Here is a 21,558-nt window from a genome sequence, read left to right as displayed (position 1 = left end):
AATAAATTCACCGAAAATATGAATATATTCATTATAGAAGTTCACGCTAGTGTAAACGGTTGATGCGATTTCTATAAATCTCATCATATTTCTTCACATGAATATATCACTAGTCTAAACCCACCCTTAGAGTTTATGAATCAAGATTTTTCGAAAAAAAAGTTGAAAAAAATTCAAAGTTTCCAAAATATATCCACACAAAATTTGTCAGACCTACAAAATTTTAGTCAAAGAATGAAATGTAGGAAATATCCATGTTTTCATTGAAAAAATGAAACAAATTAAAAAAAAATCATCATGAAAAAAAATTCAAAAATTATTATTTTTATCGAAAACATGTTTTTTTAAAATTCTGAAAAAAATAGATATGAATAGCCCATACAATTTCCAACATGTCACCCATACATCAGAAGATGGACACTTTTACAGGAAAAAAGTTTTCCTGGCATCAACATCATGTTTTTCTTTGAAAAATTAATATTAATGTTTAATTCATTACATTTTCATGTGTAAATTATCACGATAGACATGCTCTGCTAATTTTTTTATATTAAGCAACAAATCAAGAACATGTAAAACGCGAGAATTTACACACAAAAATGTTACGAGTAAAACATATTTTTTCAGGAGTCTTTATACAATAATGTCTAATTTTCCAGAAACTATAAAAGATAGAAAGTTGTCTTCGACGAAAGTTCACATTGTAAAAAAAATTTTAAACTTTGACGAATGCACTATATCGCTCTCTTGACTTTTAATAAAATATATATTGTTTTTAAGTGAAAAAGTTGTTGCTAGAAAAACTTTTTTCTTGTAAAAGTGCCCGTTTTCCGATGTATGGACGACTTGTTGAAAATTGATGGGCCATTCACAATTTTTTTTGACAATTTTAGAAAAATACGTTTTTAAGATAATTGAATTTTAATTTTTGAAAAAAAATGTATTGTAAATTTGAAAAAATAATTCTTTAAATATTTTTTCATGAAAATTCCTACATTGCGTCAATTTTTTATACCATATCGTACCCCCCCAGTTCTCATACCTACCAGGATTAGCGGCGTCGGCAGTGGCTGTGCTATTTGCATCGTTCGACAAATCCATCCAGTATTTGATTCGTTGGTACAAGCCTTCGCCACACGCCCGGAAGTGCGCGAGAATCTGCTCACCAAAAACTTCCGGCGGGTTGGTGATCAGCTTCGTCATCGATTGTACCAGCTTCAGTAGCACCATTTCATTGTACATCCGAGAATTCTCACGCCCTTGCTGCGATCCTGTGCCGAGAGAAAAAAAAAGTTCAACGGTTCAAACACATTTTCAATAAACAACATTCATCAGCACACACTCACCCCGTTGCTTTTCGTAGCCGGCCTCATTGAAGTAAGGCTCATCCACTAGAATTAGGCCCTGGATCGAAACGATTACTTGCAGGAGGGTACTGTTCGGGCCCCACACCTCTGTTCCGCGACCAGACCATGTGCCTAGCAATGACACGCACACCTTTCCGTCCTCGTAGAGGTTAGGATTTAAACGATCCGAGCAGTAGCTGATATAGTGGCACAGTGGTGGAGCGGTGGGATAATCCTGGCCAAGTTGAATGTCGAACAGGAACAACCCATCCTCATACGGGGTCTTTTTGGGACCTTCAATCATAACGCTAAGCAAATCTAGTCGGTCTTCGAATGTTCGCACCCAAACCCCCGGAGGCAGTGCGGTTCGGAGTAGCCTATGTTCACGTTGAACCGCTTTGTAGAAACTTTGTGCGTTGTTGGTTTGAAATACTGTGAGGTGATACTTGTGGGTACTTGGTGCTGTATCCAGCACTTGGAAACTTTCAATGAAATTGAACTCCATGTTTTGAGCCGATGCCGATTCGTCAATCGTGTCATTCAAATCCGGCTGGCTGGTGGTGGGTGTATTGACGGACGATGGCTGCTGGGATGGAGTGGACGACACAGGTCTGGAACTAGGAGGTGGTGTAATGAGTTCAATTTCCTCGATTATAATTTCCTTGAAGGGATCAGACTGACTGTATCGCTGGTTGATCTACCGAAACAAAGATAACAATTATTTATAACAAAAAAAAACAATTCAGACTCCTAACCTCTTGTAATGCTTTCACCAACTGTGCTTTGATTAGTGAGCAAAGCTTCGCTGACACGTTCTCGGCTTGCGGTGAGAAACTGAACATCGAGCTGGTGTTGTTCATGTCGTCACTAATGTTCATGTACAGGTTGTTAACATTATCGAGCTCTGCATTCAACAGTGAATCGTTGCCACCATTCTCGGTAGTGGAATGTTTATTCTCCATACTTTCTCCCTCGCTTTTGGCGGAGAAATTGCCGGAATCTTTAGTCACGCATCCGAACGATTGCGAGGATTGCGAGGTGATGATTTGATTGTCATCGACACTCGAGATGTCTGATGAAGTGGACACATTGTTTTCATTTGGAATTCTAAACGTTGATACAGTGGACGGATAATGGGGAGACAACTTTATCGAACTAAGAACTGCACACGAACCCATGCTCGAGGAAATGCTATTGTTGCTGTTGGAAGGGAGCTTTTGTTCCGTGCTGGGTGTTTCTGCTGTAGGAGTGGTTGATTTTGAGCCATTTTGATTGAAAAGCCTATTTTTTTGATCTTGCACTCGCTCTGCCGTAGTTTGGTTATTGGATTTGCGTACTCGTTCCACTAGGCCCATGAAATGTTCCTCGTGGAAGAATGTTGTGCTCATCAATCGATCCAAATATCGACACTTTTTGTACACCATCATTAGTTTTTTCATGATTTCCTGATTCTGCAAATGGGGATTGATGATGAAGAGTTCTTCTAGGCGAGCCATGGCAACACGCGCCCGCTCCAAGTTAGCCGTTAGTTTCGGCTTCGAAACCCGTTGCGGCGACTGGCTACCAAATTCGGATGTTTCGTCCTCCGTTTCCCATGAGTTGTTATCCGAGTCCTCGTTGCCCCAGAAGTTGTTCTCCGAATCGTACTGTCCCACTTCGAAAATGTCTTGGGGCCAACACATGCTGACGTGATCATCGACCCACCACACTTTCACCATCCCGTTCGGGTAGTTGTCAATTACCTGCAAGCGCAATAGATTAGTTATACAATACAAACGAATGTAGCTCAATGAATTCCTTGTTTCGGAACGAGGATGAAATATATACAACCGAAAATACATAGTACAGGTCGGACTCGATTATCCGGAGCAGAGATGAGAGAGCGCTCACGAGTCACTAATTTGGGGAGGTTCGTCGTAAGGAGCGTACGGCTTTTTGAAAATGAGCTGCGACTCTTAATTGAAACACGGCTCTTAAATGTGTAACGAACGTTCTCTGACCGTGACAAGCCACTAACGCAGAGGAAGGCTGTTACCAAACAGAGGTCCGGCTAGAGAACTGCAGGGCGAACTGTTCACGGGTCTCAAACACCCTCTTCCCTGCGGGTTTATTGTATAGGGGCGTTCCTACTCACAATCAGGAAACTCAAAGGGGGGAAGGACGACATTTCGGGTTTATAGATTTTTGACGTAGGATTACGTCATTCGGGAACATATTGGGGTACAAATTGAAAATCGAAAACCTAGCACATCGTGAAAATTGTCCAATTTCAAACGCTTATTGCTCAGTCATTTCATGATGGATTGATGAAATTTTTACGTCAATCGATTTTGGCACTCCATAACAATTTTTTATATTGAAGAAAAAATATATATCGTGAAACTAACTATCGAACAATTGAAAAATATCAACCCCTATCCTAACAGAAATACCCACTTCTGATTGGTGGAAATTGACGACACATGCGACGGGTCCCTAACAAAGACATCAAAACCAAGCTGCCTGGGGGAAACCGGCATTGCAAATACATGAGTGTAGGGGGAGATTTTTTGTGCTCCCGTGGCTGAGTGATTAGCGTCAAACCTAACATGCCGGGGGTTCGGGTTCGATTCCCGTTCTGGTCGGGGAAATTTTTCTTCAAAAAAATTTCCTCTGACTTGCACTGTGGTCACGCGTATTCTAGAGCTTGCCACTCAAAATGCATTCAAGGCGTGTTATTTGGCATAGAAATCTCAACTAAGTACTAATGAAAATGACGCAAGTAATACTACGTTGAGACGGCGGAATTCCTCTAGGAACGTTAGTGCTATATAAGAAGAAGAAGAAGGGGGAGATTTTGTTCCTACCGAAATATATTCCCTAACAGAGACATCAAAACCAAGCTGCCTGGAGGAAATCGGCATTACATGATACATGAAAATAGGGGGAGCTTTTGCTCCCACCGAAACGTGTTCCCTAGAGAGACATCAAAACCAAGCTTCCTGGGAGAAATCGACATTGCAAATACATGCAAGTAGGGGAAACTTTTGTTCCTACCGAAATGCGTTCCTTAACAGAGACATTGAAACCAAACCATTATCAAAGAGTTTATCGATGTAATTCTTCAAACATATCCAAAATCAACAGATAACGTAACGGAATCCTACGTCAACTATGCGGTCGTGTCTCGGACACGAACTTCCTGTGACTTTTTTCTTTTTTTTCTGGTCATCTATTACTCACGGCACTATGGTAGGAACTGCCAGTCACCGGATGTTACAGCTCCAACACGTTGTGGGGAATTCGGGGGAACTTGCAGTGCGTCCTGGAATTCCGTCAGGATACATCGAGTGGGAACTCTTCCACCATTCGCTCGGGTAACACTCCCCACTACTCGCACTCGCACGTCACACGGAAACGGATTCCCGCATTTTTCCCACCGCGTCGTTTCCACTCAATTTTCCGCGCGCGTTTCGTATTTGCACCACTCACGGCTTTGGCGCTCCCCACCAAAGTGCTTTCGTTTCCGACCTTTTCTCGGACCTCGACTTTTTTTTCTCCTTTTCCCACTTCTTTGTTCTGTTCTTCTTCTTCTTTTTTTGTTCCGTAGGATATGCAGTTCCGACAGTTCCGATCCACTTAAGGTGAAGGTGGAAGCTAGCCATTGTAGTAGTAGAGGTAAACCCACGTGTAAAAATGGGGTAATAGTGTTTGTGAGAGAAGAGCAAAGCACACGTAAATAGATCAATTCACTTATCAGACTGTGTGGCACTTCATTGACACGAGTCTTTGAATACATTTGAAAAAAAAAAATAACAATTCAATACTAAAGTAAAATGTATGAACGATATGTTCCGATGAACAATTGCAAATATAAATATATATAGATGGTGTATTTGCAAATGAAGTAAAATTTTGATTATACGCGATCGTAACATGAGCAAATTTATGACACATGCGAATTGGGGCCCTTTTGGTATTAACAAGTTCTTCCGCATAGTAACTCGATGTTGATAATTCCTTAATATTTTCCTTCATTTATCGTATTGTTTTCACATATTCACGTTGGAGAGCCTTAACCCTTCTCTTTGTTGGCCGAGGCATTTTGATTGAATGTAATACTTTTCCGTTTACTGTTTTTGAAAGTATAGGCAGTAGTGGCAGTGTTCCGAGCTCTGCAATACAATTTTCTTACCCAATGTTAAAGTTGCTAAAACTTACATTATAGACCCAGTAAACGTAAAAGTAATAATTGTATTTATATCACCACAATTTTATTTTATTGATTTTCATGACATGAAACGCTGTGACTGAGGAATAACATTTTATTGATAGCTGTTTCGATGATGTTGTCTGGCATCAGTGTCGAAAAAATAACGATGTTTTCACCAAATACAAACAAAACTATTGCCGAAGATTGAAAGATGAAAATTCAACTTTCAGAGCACTTGCTCGAGTTTTCCGACTTTTTTCACTATACAGTGCGACAGCGGATGAAAATTTTATATCTTGTGAGTAATCGATTAGAGTTTGGTTGACATAACTTGATGGGAAGTGTGCGAAAACGATAATTTTCTTCACACTGTTTCGCAAAATTATCGATTTTCGGGCGAGGGGTGAGGGAGGGAGATGAAAGAAATGAGCGCCATTGTGGCAGCCATTTGTGGCTCGGTGAAGGTGGAAGAAAACCTTTGTAGTAGTATAGGTAAAACGACGTGTAAAAATGGGGTAATAATGTTTGTGAGAGAAGAGCAATTTGTTTCGTTTGTTTTGATCTTTGTGTGTAAATAGAACACGAGTCTCAGAATACAATTGCAAATATAAATATACCGTTCTGAATCATATTTCGGACGCTTAAGGCATATGATGCAGAAAACAGGTCTAAACTTTATGCACAGGTATTATTTGGTTGATATCTATCTATCTATATATATAAAAATGGAGTGATGTCTGTCTGTCTGTCTGATTCTTATAGACTCGGAAACTACTGAACCGATCGACATGAAAATTGGTATGTAGGGGTTTTTGGGACCGGGGAAGGTTTTCGTGATATTTTGAGACCGCTCCCCCCTCTCTAAGGGGGGGCTGCCATACAAATGAAACACAAATTTCTGCATTACTCGGAAATTAACCAAGCAAACGAAACCAAAGTTGGCATGTGAAAGTTTTAGGGTGCAATAAATGTTTCTATGATGGTTAGACAGTCCTTCCCCCACTCAAAGGGGAGGCTGCCATACAAATGGAACACAAATTTCTGCATTACTCGAGAATTAATCAAGAAAATGAAACCAAATTTGGCATATGGAGGTTTTAGGATGCAATAAATGTTTCTATGGTGATAAGATACTCCTTCCCCCTCTCTTAGAGGGGGCTGCCATACAAATGAAACACAATTTTTTGCATTACTCGGAAATTAATCAATCAAACGAAACCAAAGTTGGCATGTGAAAGTTTTAGGGTGCAATAAATGTTTCTATGATGGTTAGACAGTCCTTCCCCCACTCAAAGGGGGGGCTGCCATACAAATGAAACACAAATTTCTGCATTACTCGAGAATTAATCAAGCAAATGAAACCAAATTTGGAATGTGGAGGTTTTAGGATGCAATAAATGTTTCTATGGTGTAAAGATACTCCTTCCCCCTCTCTTAGAGGGGGCTGCCGTACAAATGAAACACAAATTTTTGCATTACCCGAGAATTAATCAAGCAAATTAAACCAAATTAGGCATATGGAAACTTTAGGGTGCAATGAATGTTTCTATGGTGGTTGGATACCCCTTCCCCCTCTCTTAGGGGTGGCTGCCATACAAATAAAACACAAATTTCTGCATTACTCGAGAATTTATCAAGTAAATGGGCGGGACGAAATTTGCCGGGTTAGCTAGTTTTGAATAAATTAGTTCAACATACTTTCAAGCTTTCTACTTTGGTAACTATTTGATTGAAAACATAAAAAAAATCATCGAATAAAATGCTTTTTAAATCAAGCGAATAAAAATCAAACTTCGGACACTAAATCAAATTTCGGACAGATTGAATTCAAATTTCGGACACTTTATTTTGTAATTTTTTGAACGAAAATTACATTACACCTGATTATATTTTATAGTCAACTGCGAAACACTTACCAAGCAATCACAGTAAACTGTTAACGATGATGAAAACTGATGAAACACGGGAGAAATTTAAATATTGATGAACGGGTAAATTTTACGTACTCACGCCAAGCAAACGTCAAACACAAACGATAGTGAGTAGTTTTGATATATTTTTGCCTATTATGTTATAATTCAAATGTAGTTCTCATATGAAATGATAGTGAAACCAAGGGATTCCTCTTAAGAAGCAATTGTGATATTAATTTTATAGTTATATCATCAGTGCATTAAGCATTTAAAGATATTAGAACAAAGTGTCCGAAATATGATTCAGAACGGTACATAGAAGGCGTATTTGCATATGAAGTCAAATTCTGAGCGTAACATGAGCAAATTCATAACACAAGCGAATTTGGGCCCTTTTGGTATTAACAAGTTCTTCCGCATAGTAACTCGATGTTGATAATTCCTTAATATTTTCCTTCATTGATCGTATTGTTTTCACATATTCACGTTGGAGAGCCTTAACCCGTCTCTTTGTTGGCCGAGGCATTTTGATTGAATGTAATACTTTTCCGTTTACTATTTTTGAAAGCATAGGCAGTCGTGGCAGTCCGAGCTCTTCGGTACAATTTTCTTAACCAATGTTCAAGTTGCTAAAACTTCCATTATAGACACATACAACGTAAGAATAATAATTGTATTGATATCAACACAATTTTATTTTAATGATTTTCATGACATGAAACACTATGACTCAGGAATAACATTTTATTGAGTGGTTTTTATATCTGTTTCAATGATGTTGTCTGGTATCAGTCTCGAAAAAATAAAGATGTTTTCACCAATACAAACAAAAAAATTAAACAAGAAAACAAGAAAAATGATAAGTTAACTTTCAGAGCACTTGCTCGAGTTTTACGACGTTTTCCACTATACATTGCGACGGCAGATGAAAATTTAATATTTGGTGAGTAATCGATTAGAGTTTGGTTGATATTACTTGATGTGCGAAAACAATCATTTTATTCACACCGTTTCGCAGAATTATTGATTTTAGGGCGAGGGGTAAGGGAGGGAGATGAAAGAAATGAGCGCCATTGTGGCAGCCATTTGTGGCTAGCTCCCACCTTCACCTTAACATCGCAAGGAAGATTGAGTGGAGAATGAATTGACGAATTTACGCAAAGATGAATCACATTGATTCATCAGATTGGACCAAAGTCATAGATAATTTTCGAAATGTTTATGTTTGATAGTGAATATAGGTTATGAGTACTAACTTCCGGACATTTTTCAGAAGCTCAAACTGTGAATAATGACGATGCATTCGATATCATATCAAGTTGGTTGATATTGTCCATGCAGGGGCTTCCTTTCGGCCGATACGAGAAGGATCTGAGATTTTTGAAGCGCAACAAATGCCACCCATCATTTGCCTAGTGAAAAAATGTAAATTATAACACTTGTATCGAATCGTTCGTCATATGTTATGAATGAAACAATGTAAAATGATGGTTTTCTAACCTTTTCAGCGTAGAAAGAATACTTAAATCCGGAAAATTCGTAGAAAATTTCTGATTTTTCAAAACAAATCGAACCAATTCCATACAAAAAAAAAATAAAACATCATCATTTTACTCGCCATCTAACGCAATTCTAACGTAAATTCGTTAAATGGGAATTGACAAATGAGGAATTTGATTTAAGGGGGGTCTTCGTAGCCTAATTGGTTGCGTGTCCACTACTAAGCGAATAATCATGAGCTCTTAACTCAGGACCCTCAACTGACCATCTTTGTGTGTTATTCTAGCCAGAGTCTTAGAATATCAACAAATATTCACGAGTAACGAATATGATTTTATTTCAGTGTAAATTACTTTTTTCCAGCTTGAAACACACTGCCCTCATCATATTGATGACAACAACAAACGAGTTCATTTTGTTCATATCGCTGATGCATCAACAAATTTGCTATAATGAATGAATGCGGCATTGAGTGGGGTTCATAACTTCGCTGTTGTTTATACTTAGAATATCAAAAGCAACAAATTGATATTCATCACATTCGAAACGATATTCGTTCTGACATTGATTTTGAGTAAAAATTCAAAAATAAAAAAATAGTCATTATTATTATATTTAGAGAAGAATATCTCCCGAGTTCCAAAAAATGAACTTTGCAAGAAATCGTGCAGGATTTTGTTTGGCGAGACGGTAACAAGGGCATAAATAAATACCAACCGCACACAGCTACCTCTGGTTAAAAGTAAACAACAGCTGATATTCATTTGGCTAAAATGAAATTCAATTCTGGCATCTTGAATAATCAAGATGAAAATGACACTGGATGGATTCATTGCTTGTCTGGATCTGTCATTTTGATTTTCGTTTGGAATATATAGGTTTTCGATGCAACCTAGCCTGAAAATCTATGCATTTGAGCTTAGCGAAGATGATTTTTTTCAACACTGATTCTAGCTACTACGTCCACGCAACAATCGGTAAAGTGTCGGTAATCCCAGTCCCTTACCGCTCACTTGACGGTCTGTTGCATCGGTAGTTAGTGCTATTTGTAACATAACAATGGAAGCCTCATATCAACGCTGTCACGCTGTGTATATAGCCCAACTGTGAACATTCCAACAATAGGAATAATCTTACGCCGAAAAAGGCGACATGTGTTGTGCCTCGATAGAATAGGAATACTCTAACGCCTAAACGGCTACTGAGTAACAGATAAAATGTGTATCGATAAGATAGGAATTATCTTACGCCTAAAAATGGGTAATGTGTCAACATGAGAAACATGATGAAACAACATGATGAAACAACATGAGAAAAAATGTACATGATAAATTCGGCTACTGGCAAGTTCTGCATTGCAAAATGTTTGTCTTAGTAAGCTCTAAAAGTCTTCTGAAGACAGTTTGCATGTATAATTTGCAATATAAAAGTTAGAGCAAAAAAAAAACGATTTTTTTATGGTGACCTAAACACAACTTATAAAACAAGCGCTATATCGGTTATTTCAATAGATAGAAAAAACTTTGTTCTACAAATTTTCTTAAAATAACTGAGGCTAAAACGTTGTCGAATCATATCTAACTCTATCTATAAAGATAGGTTAAAGGGCGAACACGAAATTATTGCGACACATTCAACAGGGCATAACTTTTTTACCATTGGGTAAAAAACAACCAAATTTTGCACACTTTCTCATTGACATGCTGTCAAACTCGAAGTCGTGTTTTTCGATTCAACGAAAATGGAGGTGAACCAACGCGAGTCGAGAGAACAAATTCTCCAAACACCTGGAATTTCCTGACCTGTCGCACCGGCAGTTGGGAAAAATGTTGAACATTCACCATTCAACCGTCTCCAGAGTGTTGAAGCGGTTCCAGGAGCGGTTGACGTTGGACCACGGCAAAGGAGCTGGAAGAAAACCGGGACCGAAGAACAAAAAGACGGAGGGAAAGGTGAAGCGGATGATTAAAGCAAATCCCAACGTCTCAAGTCGTGATTTGGCTAAAAAAATCGGCATGTCGCAGAGCTACGTCCAGAATGCAAAGAAGAGAGCTGGACTACATACACACAAGGTACAGAACTTCCCAAACCGCGATGAGCGGCAACAATCGACGGCTAAAACTCGGGCACGGAAGCTCTACGAGAAGATGCTGACAAAATATGGCTGTTGTGTGATGGACGACGAAACGTATATAAAAGCCGATTTTAAGCAAATTCCGGGGTTGGAGTTTTTCACCGGCAAGAGCAAGTTCGATGTGGACGACAAATTTAAGAAGAAGAAAATGTCGAAGTTCGCCTCCAAATATCTCGTTTGGCAGGCCATCTGCTCTTGCGGACTGAGGAGTGAGCCTTTCCTCACAAAGGGCACAGTAAATGGCGAGATCTACAAATCTGAGTGCCTCGAGAAGCGCCTTTCGCCGTTCTTGCAGCAGCACGACGAAGCTCCGCTATTTTGGCCAGATTTGGCATCATGCCACTATTCTAAAAGTGTCCTGGAGTGGTATGAGGCCAATTCTGTCCATTTTGTTCCAAAGGACATGAACCCGTCAAACTGTCCGGAGCTGTGCCCGGTGGAGCAGTACTGGGCAATAATGAAGCGGGAATAATGAAGAAAATGGAAAAAAAAACTGAGAAACTGGTACCGGATGACACTGTGAAGACTTTGATGGAGGACATCAAGCGAAAATGCGTTCAATTTTACACTCAAGGCTCCATCGATTAACTTCTCTTTTGATTTTTGAAGTAAATATATGTATAAAACTACCCTAAAATTTTGGTTTGATTCCAAACATTATAAGAAAATTGACATGACATTTTCGGTGTCGCAATAATTTCGTGTTCGCCCTTTAGAAGTTAGTTTTCTTATTTCATTTTGGTAACCCTATTTTTGACAACATCAAAATGAGCGCTTCATCATATGTAACAACTTTGTCGAAGACAGTTTTGTCTAGAGAACAACCGTTGAGCTTTAGATGCTAATTTCGTAAAAGAACGCATACTTTCAATCCTGCCGAAATTGATTGAGGATTGTAATCAGAGTCCTGGCAAAGGCGAACGAACTGCCGAAGTTTAAAGTCTGTACAATCAAATACTGAGCTGGACTAGACGAACTCATTCCACATTAGAACACTGACTGTGAAATCAGAATAAAAATAATAGTTAAATTGCCACACATACGTTTCATTTGCACAGTTCGTCAAGCCTTCGCCACAAAAATAGTCTTTTTCAAGACTAAGAGTATACGTTGGAGTTTTCCTGCGGCTCGCTAACCCACCGCCAGAATTTTTTCACAGTACCGCTACGTACAAGGAGCCGCGAACAGTGAGACTTTGTGGAAATATCAGGAAATGTACAGACAAATGGTAAAGTAAGTGTAGGGATTACGTATCTCAGTTAGTGACGAATTTCTATTTAGCGTTCAATCACCCAAGATCATTCAGCCCTCAATGCACTTCATCCTTTCGAACATTGCTAGCCTTTTCGGACCGCTCGGCCTGCTCGCTCTTTTAATCATCCAAGCGAAGCTATTGATGCAACGGTTGTACAAACTGATGATGGACTGGGATGCTATTCCCCTCGGTGTGGTAACTAATATCTGGCAAATTTTTATAAAAAGTCTGATGCTTCTCAATTCATTTCACGTTCCAAGACAAGTAATTGGCATCAACCGACCGTCGCGCAAAGAGCTTCCTACAAGACTACAATGATGCCTGCGAGCGAACCATGGGTGCCTGCATATACATCCAAACAGTGGACGATGCTGATAATTATAGCTTTACTCTTCTGTGCGCAAAGTCCAAGATTGCACCAATTGGGAATAAAAGATTGGAGTTATGTGCAGCAATGATCTCCTCACGCCTTATTATCAACGTAACAAGCGCCATCAATCAACCTTTGTTTGAGGTACGATCTTGGGTTGATTCAGTTGTTGTGCTGGCTTGGCTGAACGGTAATGCCTCCCGCTGGAAAACCTTTGTTGCCAACAGGGTGGCAGAAATCACTAATCATCTACCGGCAGTCAATCGGAGTTACATCGCATCGGAAAAAAAACCTGCAGATCTCATTCCGCGCGGAGCATCACCATAACAAGTTCACCATAACACAGTGTGGTGGAATGGTCCATCCTGGAGCACAATGGATGAGTAAGGTGATACAATCGACCTCCCTATGGCCTACGGGTAGAATTACTGAAACTTTCCCAGGGCAGATGGACGAATCAGAGCAGTATCTGTCGGGTTACACAACCGAGTGACACCGATGCAAATTCGACCCTGACAATTTATCCCATTTCTATACATATACTCATTGCTATCGATGCGGTAATATATATTTTTTTAGTTTTATATTCGTCACTTAGAGGATAACCATGTGTTTCATTCTCCTTTGTTTTTTCTATTGCAGGGAAGAGGGAGGCAAGTTGGCGAGGGAGGCAAGATGACGAATCGGTGATTTAACCCGTTGTAATGAAGGTAGCGCCACCTACTTATTACTGAAGATGCATCATAACAAGGCCAAACTTTGTACTCGGTAACTCTGTCGAAAACGTTATCACAAAAAAAGTGAAAAATAAAAATGAGAAAAGTCGTGATATTGTTATTTTTTTCCGTTTTTTCAAATTTCATTATCCACTTTATGAGAAAAGTTAAAATTTCAAAATAATTTTATACATGATGAAGGTACTCTATTGTACATAATCTGTTTGGTTCCGGCGAGTTTCAATCATGAATTTTTTTCAACTAATTTTTTTTTATTGAAAAAAGTCGCTTGCCCCAAGTTGGCGAACTGCAACATTATGTTAATTGTTGGTTTTTTATTGTAGATGGGTAGAACTTATAAGCAAAAATGAGACCAATATTGGTCGGACACCAGTTTGAGAATGTTATGAAAGCTATAGAAGAAGGTTTGTCTTTTCTTGGTGCTTCAAAACAGTTCGGTGTGCCAGAACCAACTTTGAGACGCTATCGATGAAAATATCCAGACATTGAGGTTAGGTTTTCAATTCAGCATTTTCGTTTCCACGTTCTTTATGCAAGAAATATTAAATCTGTATCAATTTCAGGATACGTCGTACAATAAAGGCCGCTTTAAAGCCACATTCAGGTCCAGCTTCGAAGAATTGTCTATTCGTTTGCGGTTAAAAATGACATAGAGCACCCTTTCAAAGGAGCATGCGCTGGACGGACATGGGTTGAAATGTTTATGAAGGCTCATAAGCTATCTTTGAGAAAGCCAGAAAAAACCTCAGCGGCTTGATTAATGGCGTTCAATAAAGAAAATTGTGACATATTTTTTCGAACTTTGGGAGATATACGAGCTCAGTATCGTTTTCCTGCGTGTGACATTTACAGTGTTGATGAAAATGACATTATCACTGTTCCAACCAAGGATAAATAAATAATTGCTATTACATTTTGTTGATTTTTAGGTGACCAAACCATATTCGCCAATTTGCCTCCAGCAATTCGCCATCTTGCCTCCACGTGGACTTTTCGACTTTTGGGTGGACAAGTTTTAATAGATAACATGATAGATAACATATGATAGAAAACACTTCAGGCTATATGAATCAGCATCAACATTAAAAAAAAATAATTCCAAGATCCAGGGCTCGCTCAACGTCGCCAACTTGCCTTCCTCTCCCCTATTGCGATAGGTTATGGGCCCAGCAGCGGAGTAAAAGTGATTCTAGTAAACGGTCAATTATCACGAGAAGTGATGTAAGGAAATCGATTTTCGTTGCAAAGACTGAACAACAGCAACTACCCAACCTGGTGCTTCAAGATCGAGATGCTACTCGCGCGGGAGGATTTTTGGTGTTACGTGGAGACGGGAGCGAACCAGAAACGGCTGTACAAGCAACGTGGGTTGCAATTGACGTAAAGGCAAGAGCCAAAGCCGTTTGAACGGCGTTCCAAAACCATCATCAGAAAACCAGTTTAACGTTGAAGATGTCGCTCTTCAAACGTATTTGCGACAAACGTTTCGTCGACGGCGAAGATATGGCGGAGTTTTTGTTCGAGATGGAGGAGTTCTCCCACCTGCCAACGCTGGCTGGAACTGGCAGAAAACCTTACGGATGCGATGATCCTAAGGAGTCTCCCTGGCTCATTCGATACTTTAACCACAATCCCCGGCAAGGTTCCAGTTCAAGATCGGCATCAAAAGTCAGCCACGACAGTAAGCAGAAAAAGCCAATCGTTTGTCACTACTGCAAGAAACCAGGACACAAACAGAGCGAATACCGAAAGCGTGACTCGGAGAAGGGATCCAAGAATGCCGAGAAACCCTCCATCAAGAAGGAATCCGTATTCTTCGAGCTAGCTACAAGAGAGGCAATGGGAAGCAGTAGAACCAAACCATAGATTGTAGATTCCGGCCCAACGCGACATACCATCGCTGATCGAAAGTTCTTCCGAGAGCTGTGTGAAAGTGAAATTAAATTCGTTAACCTGGCGGACATCAAGCAAACGGTCGTATGTGGTGAAAGTTCATGTTTCTTCAAGTGTGCAGATGAACAAGGTTTTCGTCGGGAAGTTATGTTAAAATTTGCTCTGTACACCCTAATCTATGAACCTGTTGTCCGTACCGGCACTAGTCAAGAAGCAAGCCACGGTCGTTTTCGATGCCGCTGTCGTATTCGAAAGGACTTTGGTGGGCGGATTATGTTCGAGCGACATTTCTGGGCGTTTCATTTTCAACTCACTGTCTGACTGTTGTACCATGCAGCATCCCAGGTACCAGCTATTGTGTAATATCCATGTATGAATAGATTTAATTGAACGGTGAACTAAGTCACAAGCGGGGATTTTTAACTCATTTTACCGATCGCAATTTTCGGGGTTTGCCGCGGGCTTGTTCCTATAGAAATACGAAAAACTTTTGATTTAGTTTACCTCTATTAGACGATCTATCTAGGAGATTTCAAATAAAATGAACGTATTCAATGTAAAAAGTTGTACGAGAATGCAGAATTCAACAAAGGAATTTGCAGAGCTACCATTGTATTCTAGGTAAAATGAATTCAAAAAAGCTACTTACTTGGCCAGCACTACAGTTGGAATCGTTTCCTTTGAAATTGGCCACCCGAATAACAATCGTTCCGGGCCTATACTGGAAATCAGGATGATCCTTCAGATCGTATACACTAACCTCCGATTCCCCATTGTAAGTCGGTTGAGGTTCGTTCGAGCATGTGTACGTGCTAAACCACTTCACCCTAGCTGTTCTACCATGGTGATCTACATTCTGGATAACACCATAATCACGGAATGATGGATTGCACGACGGATCGGTATTACCGGCTAGGACAAAGTCGCCTGGAAAGAATTCATGATCATCGAGATGATGAATAGGACACAACTCGGTGGAGGGAATGTTGGTTTCTATTGTGCCATCCTGCCATACAACCGTGGCAGTGCTGTAAACGACCAGCGTTTCGGTTATAACCTCGTCTCCTACAGTGGGCTTGCGATCACAGTTGTGGGAAGAAGTTGATTTTTTTTTCAACTTCCTAATTTTTTTCGCTAACAGGGGCGATTTCTTTGGACTACCCTTTGGGGTAGCGTTGCTTGAGCAAGATGATATGGTGCTGCCTCCTCCATCGGACGCATTGGAATCACAACCATCTGCTTTATCGTCGATATCGTCGTCTGGATCAGTCTGCCATTCATCACTCTCGGCCAACTTGCACGCCGTCGATGTCCCATTAGCATTTGGACGCCGAGGTGAATTTCTTCTTGTTTTCCCTAATTTAGTACTTTCCTTGCTAGCAATTGGACACAATTTCGCTCTGTCTGTTTCGGCCTTCTCTCGGGAACTATTCTCCGCCTCTTTCCTACCACCAGTGTTCGTAATTGTTATCTTATGATTTTGATTATCACATAGCACTTCTTCCGATTTCGCAGATTGCTTCGCACTCAGACTCATCATTTTCTTATATTTCAAACTAAGCTCCTTCCGCCACTGGCTCTTGTTGCATAACAAATCCGATTCCACGATCTTCAGATAATTTTTGTCGTTAATTTGCAGCATGCAAGACTCGAACAGATTCAACTTTTTGAGCCTCTTGAGATCCTCACCCGCTATATAATCCGGTGGCTGCTGAATGCCACCTTCCTTCAGGTCGTTCTCAATATCCTCACAGGATGCCTTGCACTGCCAGTGAACCCAAACTCCCTCCAGCTCAACAGTTTGAACCGTGAACTTTCGGTCAATCATCTTGTGCTTCCGGCTGAGTTTCATCTCTGCCGACGTATTGAGCCATTTTGCGTTTTCCAGTTCGCTAATTGGCCCCACCAACATCTGGCCCGGATAGAACAGAGTTCCGGAGAAATATCCACAGCGGAAACGCGTGTCGCTGTCCTTCAGCGTGCAGTAGTCTATGTCCGGGCGAATTTCCACCAACGAACCGCACTGGGATCTGCAGGGAAACAAAGACAAATTATTGAATCTCAGATTATCAATTGATGAACTGATAAGAGTCGTTTTCAATGGCGTTTAAGTGTTACAGACCATTTAGGAGTTCTTGAAACTGAAGGAGCTCGACAGACAATCTTTATAGAGTAAGTATATAAAAATGTCTTGTGATGAGTCTTCGACAGTAACAGCATAAGTGTCGATACTACAATAAGTAGAACATATAAGGCCCTATTCTCGGTGAAACCCGAAATGAAGTATATCCGCGATGACAACATCTGGATACGAAATTAGTTTTCACTAAAACTTATCATATAAAATAATCTTCAGATACAATTTTTGTAAGAGATTATTTTGCCACATAAATGAAACAAAGTTTTTCATTCACATTGAACACTAATTTGATACGGATACGTTAGTTTTCATTCCTAATATCTATTTGTTGATCGCCTTACGCCTTACACTGCCTGAAAATCTATTTTTTTAAATTTTTTATTTAGTTTATTGAAGAGGCTTTCAGCCATCTCGGCTGATTCGCCTCTGTAGTGACGGTAGTAGACATTTGCCGCAATGTACAACAACTTACATTTAATATACATTTAATATAATATACCCTGAATAGACCCTGAGAAGGTTGAATGGCTTGCGTGGTTTTGTGAATCATTTTGAAAAGCAACGATGATTTCTTGCCTTTGCGAGAACAATACACTAATTGTTCATATGTCGCAATTTGTTTCTTTATATCAGTGCACGCATTGCACTTAGTATTTAACGAGAGGTATCTTCCGTACGTCGCCATTCAACAAGCATCAAACGCGCGTCTAACAGATGCATACAGTTGCAGCGATAAAACTGAAACATCGCGAGAATGACCGTTTATAGAAAATCGTTTCTCAACTCTCGGTCAAAACCGTCAACAAAGCTAGGAGCTTGTTGAATCAAAGCAGAACCGATGCGCACGAGAGCAAATACGAATGGCAACTAAAAATATTGAAGGTGTGCTATTCACATGTACAGGAAACGAACAAGTTCTAAGCTTCGCGCAACGAAAACAAGCAACACACACAAAACCAAACACTGATGGCTAGAAGCGACCTACAATCATTTGCACACTTCTCTTTTTTCGCCTGCTTTGCCATGGCTCGGATGGTTGTGTTGCAACGTCAGATGCACTTCAAGTGAAAAAATCGCTAGCGTTCACAGCTTGATGGGAAATATAAAACGCAAAACGAGCAGAATGAGCGAGTTGTTTCGGGCACAGAAAGATTCTGAGAATTTTACTCAGAGGAAATGCAATACTTATATACTAGCGACAGCTTACTTACTATGCAAGGGTGGAGTTTACTTCGCAAATATTCTCTTTTCGCTATCTCCCTTCGTTGTTTCTATTCTAGCGGCTGCATAAGTTGCTCGTTATTGACAGCTCTGTTCGTAGCAAAAATAGTTATTAACGTTAATTTTATTTCATAAAAAAAGCGTTTTCTGATTTGGCACCCTTAATGTAAGGCGTAGTAGTCCTACGCCAAAAATACTGGCTACTCCGATTGCTTCTTGCTTGCTGGACCAGATGGTAAGGATGTCCTCGGGCCATGGCTTCTGGCCAGTGGAGAGGAAGCCGTACCGTTGAAGATGCCCAGGTGTTCTTATTACCCTTCATTGTGGAGGAGAAGGAACAAGGATCCTCGTGGCTGATCCATTGTGCATGCATTAGACCCTGAAGAATAGTTCAACATCTTTTAAGTAGCAGAAAGTCGCTTAAGATGTCTCCTACGCTCCCGCTGATTTCATAGAGATTTCACAGGTCATTATATTTCGGACAACCACACAGGAAATGTTCGACGGAGTTGTGGATTTGGCTGTGGTCCCAGAATAGTCGGAAAGATCCTTCGTCGAAACCATGCGAGACCGAGCAATGTGATCAGTCCTCAGTCTGGACAGGATTCGTTTTTCTCGCATCATGTTTACGTCCTCGACCACTGCAATTGAGCCCTTTACCTTTCTGAGGAACTGCCCTCTCTCTCTCTGCGAGCCACCTTTCAGACCAAAAAGAGTTGTTGACAACTTCGTGTGAAAAACGGTCCGATTTGACCGATACCGGCAAATCGGTCGACAGCTTCATTCCCTGCGATGCCATTGTGTCCGAGAACCCATATGAGCAGTAACCATGGTTTGGACCTAGTCGCACCAATGACATCAATGGCACTTGCTGAATCGGAGACGACCAGCAGCGGCTTATCTATAAAATGCCGGCCACCTCTGCCGAAAAGTCCTAGCAGATGTGCGCCACTTTTTTGCTGGAAATCAGTCTGTTATTTGCGTCGATTACTCCAAATTCAACTCCTGATGGTCTTTTTGAGCCGTTCGTATACCGTATTTCGTGGTTTATTATCCTATTATCCTTGATGCTTCACTGACTCGTAAAACGTAGTTCAATGGCGTTCCGTTCATTCCGTTTTACCGTAAAGTATATACGGGCATAAGGGCCTTAATCTTATTCGAATTAGCTCTGCGATCACCATTGTCTCTTATCTCATAGCTTGCCGCCTCATTTCTACGAATGAACTTTCGAACAAAAAAGATAAACTTTCAAGATTGTTCTCTCAATCAGAGATAAAAATATACTTTCGTATGCATTTTTCAATCGGACGAATACTTTGAGCTAACAAATGAATGATTTTAGCTCCAACATGAAGCTAGACGAATACTTTTCAGGACGACAAATACTTCATTGTAGAGTTTACTTATTAAACCATACATCACTAGAATAAAGCACGGCTATAAGAGAATATTACTTACTTTAGCACCAACTTTTCGTTTATATTCTTGGTGCTGCCGACCCAAGAATCAAGACATACGGCATTATCCTTTGGCATACTCATCAGCGGTCGCAGACGATCCGAAGCCACATTCTTGATTACATATTTAGTGCCAACAACCTAAAAACAACAGTATATCTACAGTTACAAACACGCTACACATTTATACCCGCTGTTCACCTTTACATCTGCTTTTACGAATATTTCATGACAATAACCCCGCTGGGTGTCCTTCCCTGGAATCATCCTACGCACCACATCTCCTGGCATGAGTGTTCGATCGGCAAGACCAACCTGTACATATCGATGAATGTTGTAAAAACGAAATAAAAATTACATAATGGAAAATCTGTTGAGCGCTGGAAAAAGCAGACTCTTGCCCAACCCACCGTGGTGTTGTTACTCATATAACTTTTCCATTCATTCATGCAATGATAATGAATCGAGTAGCCAGCTATGTATTTAGTGTTGTAAATTCATTATTTATGAGTGTTAACCCTAAGTGGAAGTAATGAATGTTGATTTTACACGTAAATATATCATATTATAAAATATGTTTGTCATATGCTCATTTGATAAAAATACTTTCGTGCATTAATGAAATTGTCTTCACACATTGTTTCATATAATGTGACAAAATGCATGGTTGGATATTCCGAGAAACTAATCGAAGCATAATCTGCCAGCCCTATCCACGAACATCGGCTCAAACAGTCCAAAACTTTTACCTTGTTCTGCTCAACAATTTCCTCGAGTCCGTCCGGATGCCAGCAAGCTCGAATTTCTCCCTTCTTCAGTGCATCTTCCTCGAAGCCTTCCTCCTCACTGACCTCGTAGTTCTCCAGCACTAGGCCAAACTTGACACGACCCTTGCCATCGATGCAGAAAATCTCGTCTTCGTAGAAGTATTGATTTTCATTGGTATCGTCATCCTGGGTCATCGGATGATGATGAGATAATCCTTTCAGGACTTTGTTCGATTTCGCGAAATTGTTCGATGCCATCGCAACACTCACGCGCACATTGTTTGCTAAATGCGGTGGTTATTTTCGGTCAAATAAGTAGAGTTTATTGCGAAAATTATCACTTCAAATTTCTCGTTAAACTACTGTTCCGCAAACGACTAAAATCCTTGCAGCTCACTGCGATTCGAATCGAAAGTGAGATTTCTTTTTGTGTGTAATGACAAAGCTGTCAATTTGTTCAGGTGAGCTGCAAAGTTGCGGGACTGCGGCAAAGTAAATAAAATGACAGGTATGTTACACCGCCTGTGTGAATATACGGAATATACGCTGAGTCGAGTAAAACAGGTTCATTAACCAACCGTTCACTTAAGTGAACTAGTTCTTTTTCGGTAATTCATTTTTTCATGGCAA

General features: G+C 40.2%; 1 protein-coding gene across 1 annotated transcript in view; it reads right to left on the bottom strand.

Annotated features, from left to right (window-relative positions):
- LOC129766851 ((E3-independent) E2 ubiquitin-conjugating enzyme) overlaps positions 1-21,356 on the bottom strand; it is a 26,694-nt gene extending 5,338 nt beyond the window's left edge. The window contains exons 1-7 of the mRNA XM_055767455.1: positions 20,911-21,356; positions 20,363-20,476; positions 20,163-20,302; positions 15,990-17,370; positions 2,102-3,088; positions 1,347-2,043; positions 1,047-1,271 (exon numbers count right to left, since the gene is read on the bottom strand). Coding sequence (XP_055623430.1) covers positions 1,047-1,271; positions 1,347-2,043; positions 2,102-3,088; positions 15,990-17,370; positions 20,163-20,302; positions 20,363-20,476; positions 20,911-21,186 — 3,820 coding nt within the window. The 5' untranslated portion in view covers positions 21,187-21,356. The remainder of the gene's footprint in view (positions 1-1,046; positions 1,272-1,346; positions 2,044-2,101; positions 3,089-15,989; positions 17,371-20,162; positions 20,303-20,362; positions 20,477-20,910) is intronic.
- Positions 21,357-21,558: the final 202 nt, after the last annotated feature.

The sequence above is a fragment of the Toxorhynchites rutilus genome, chromosome 1 (assembly GCF_029784135.1).
Source record: "Toxorhynchites rutilus septentrionalis strain SRP chromosome 1, ASM2978413v1, whole genome shotgun sequence".
Classification (NCBI taxonomy): domain Eukaryota; kingdom Metazoa; phylum Arthropoda; class Insecta; order Diptera; family Culicidae; genus Toxorhynchites; species Toxorhynchites rutilus.
The sequence above is the reverse complement of the archived record's forward strand: the minus strand, read 5'-3'. Positions and strand labels throughout refer to the sequence as shown.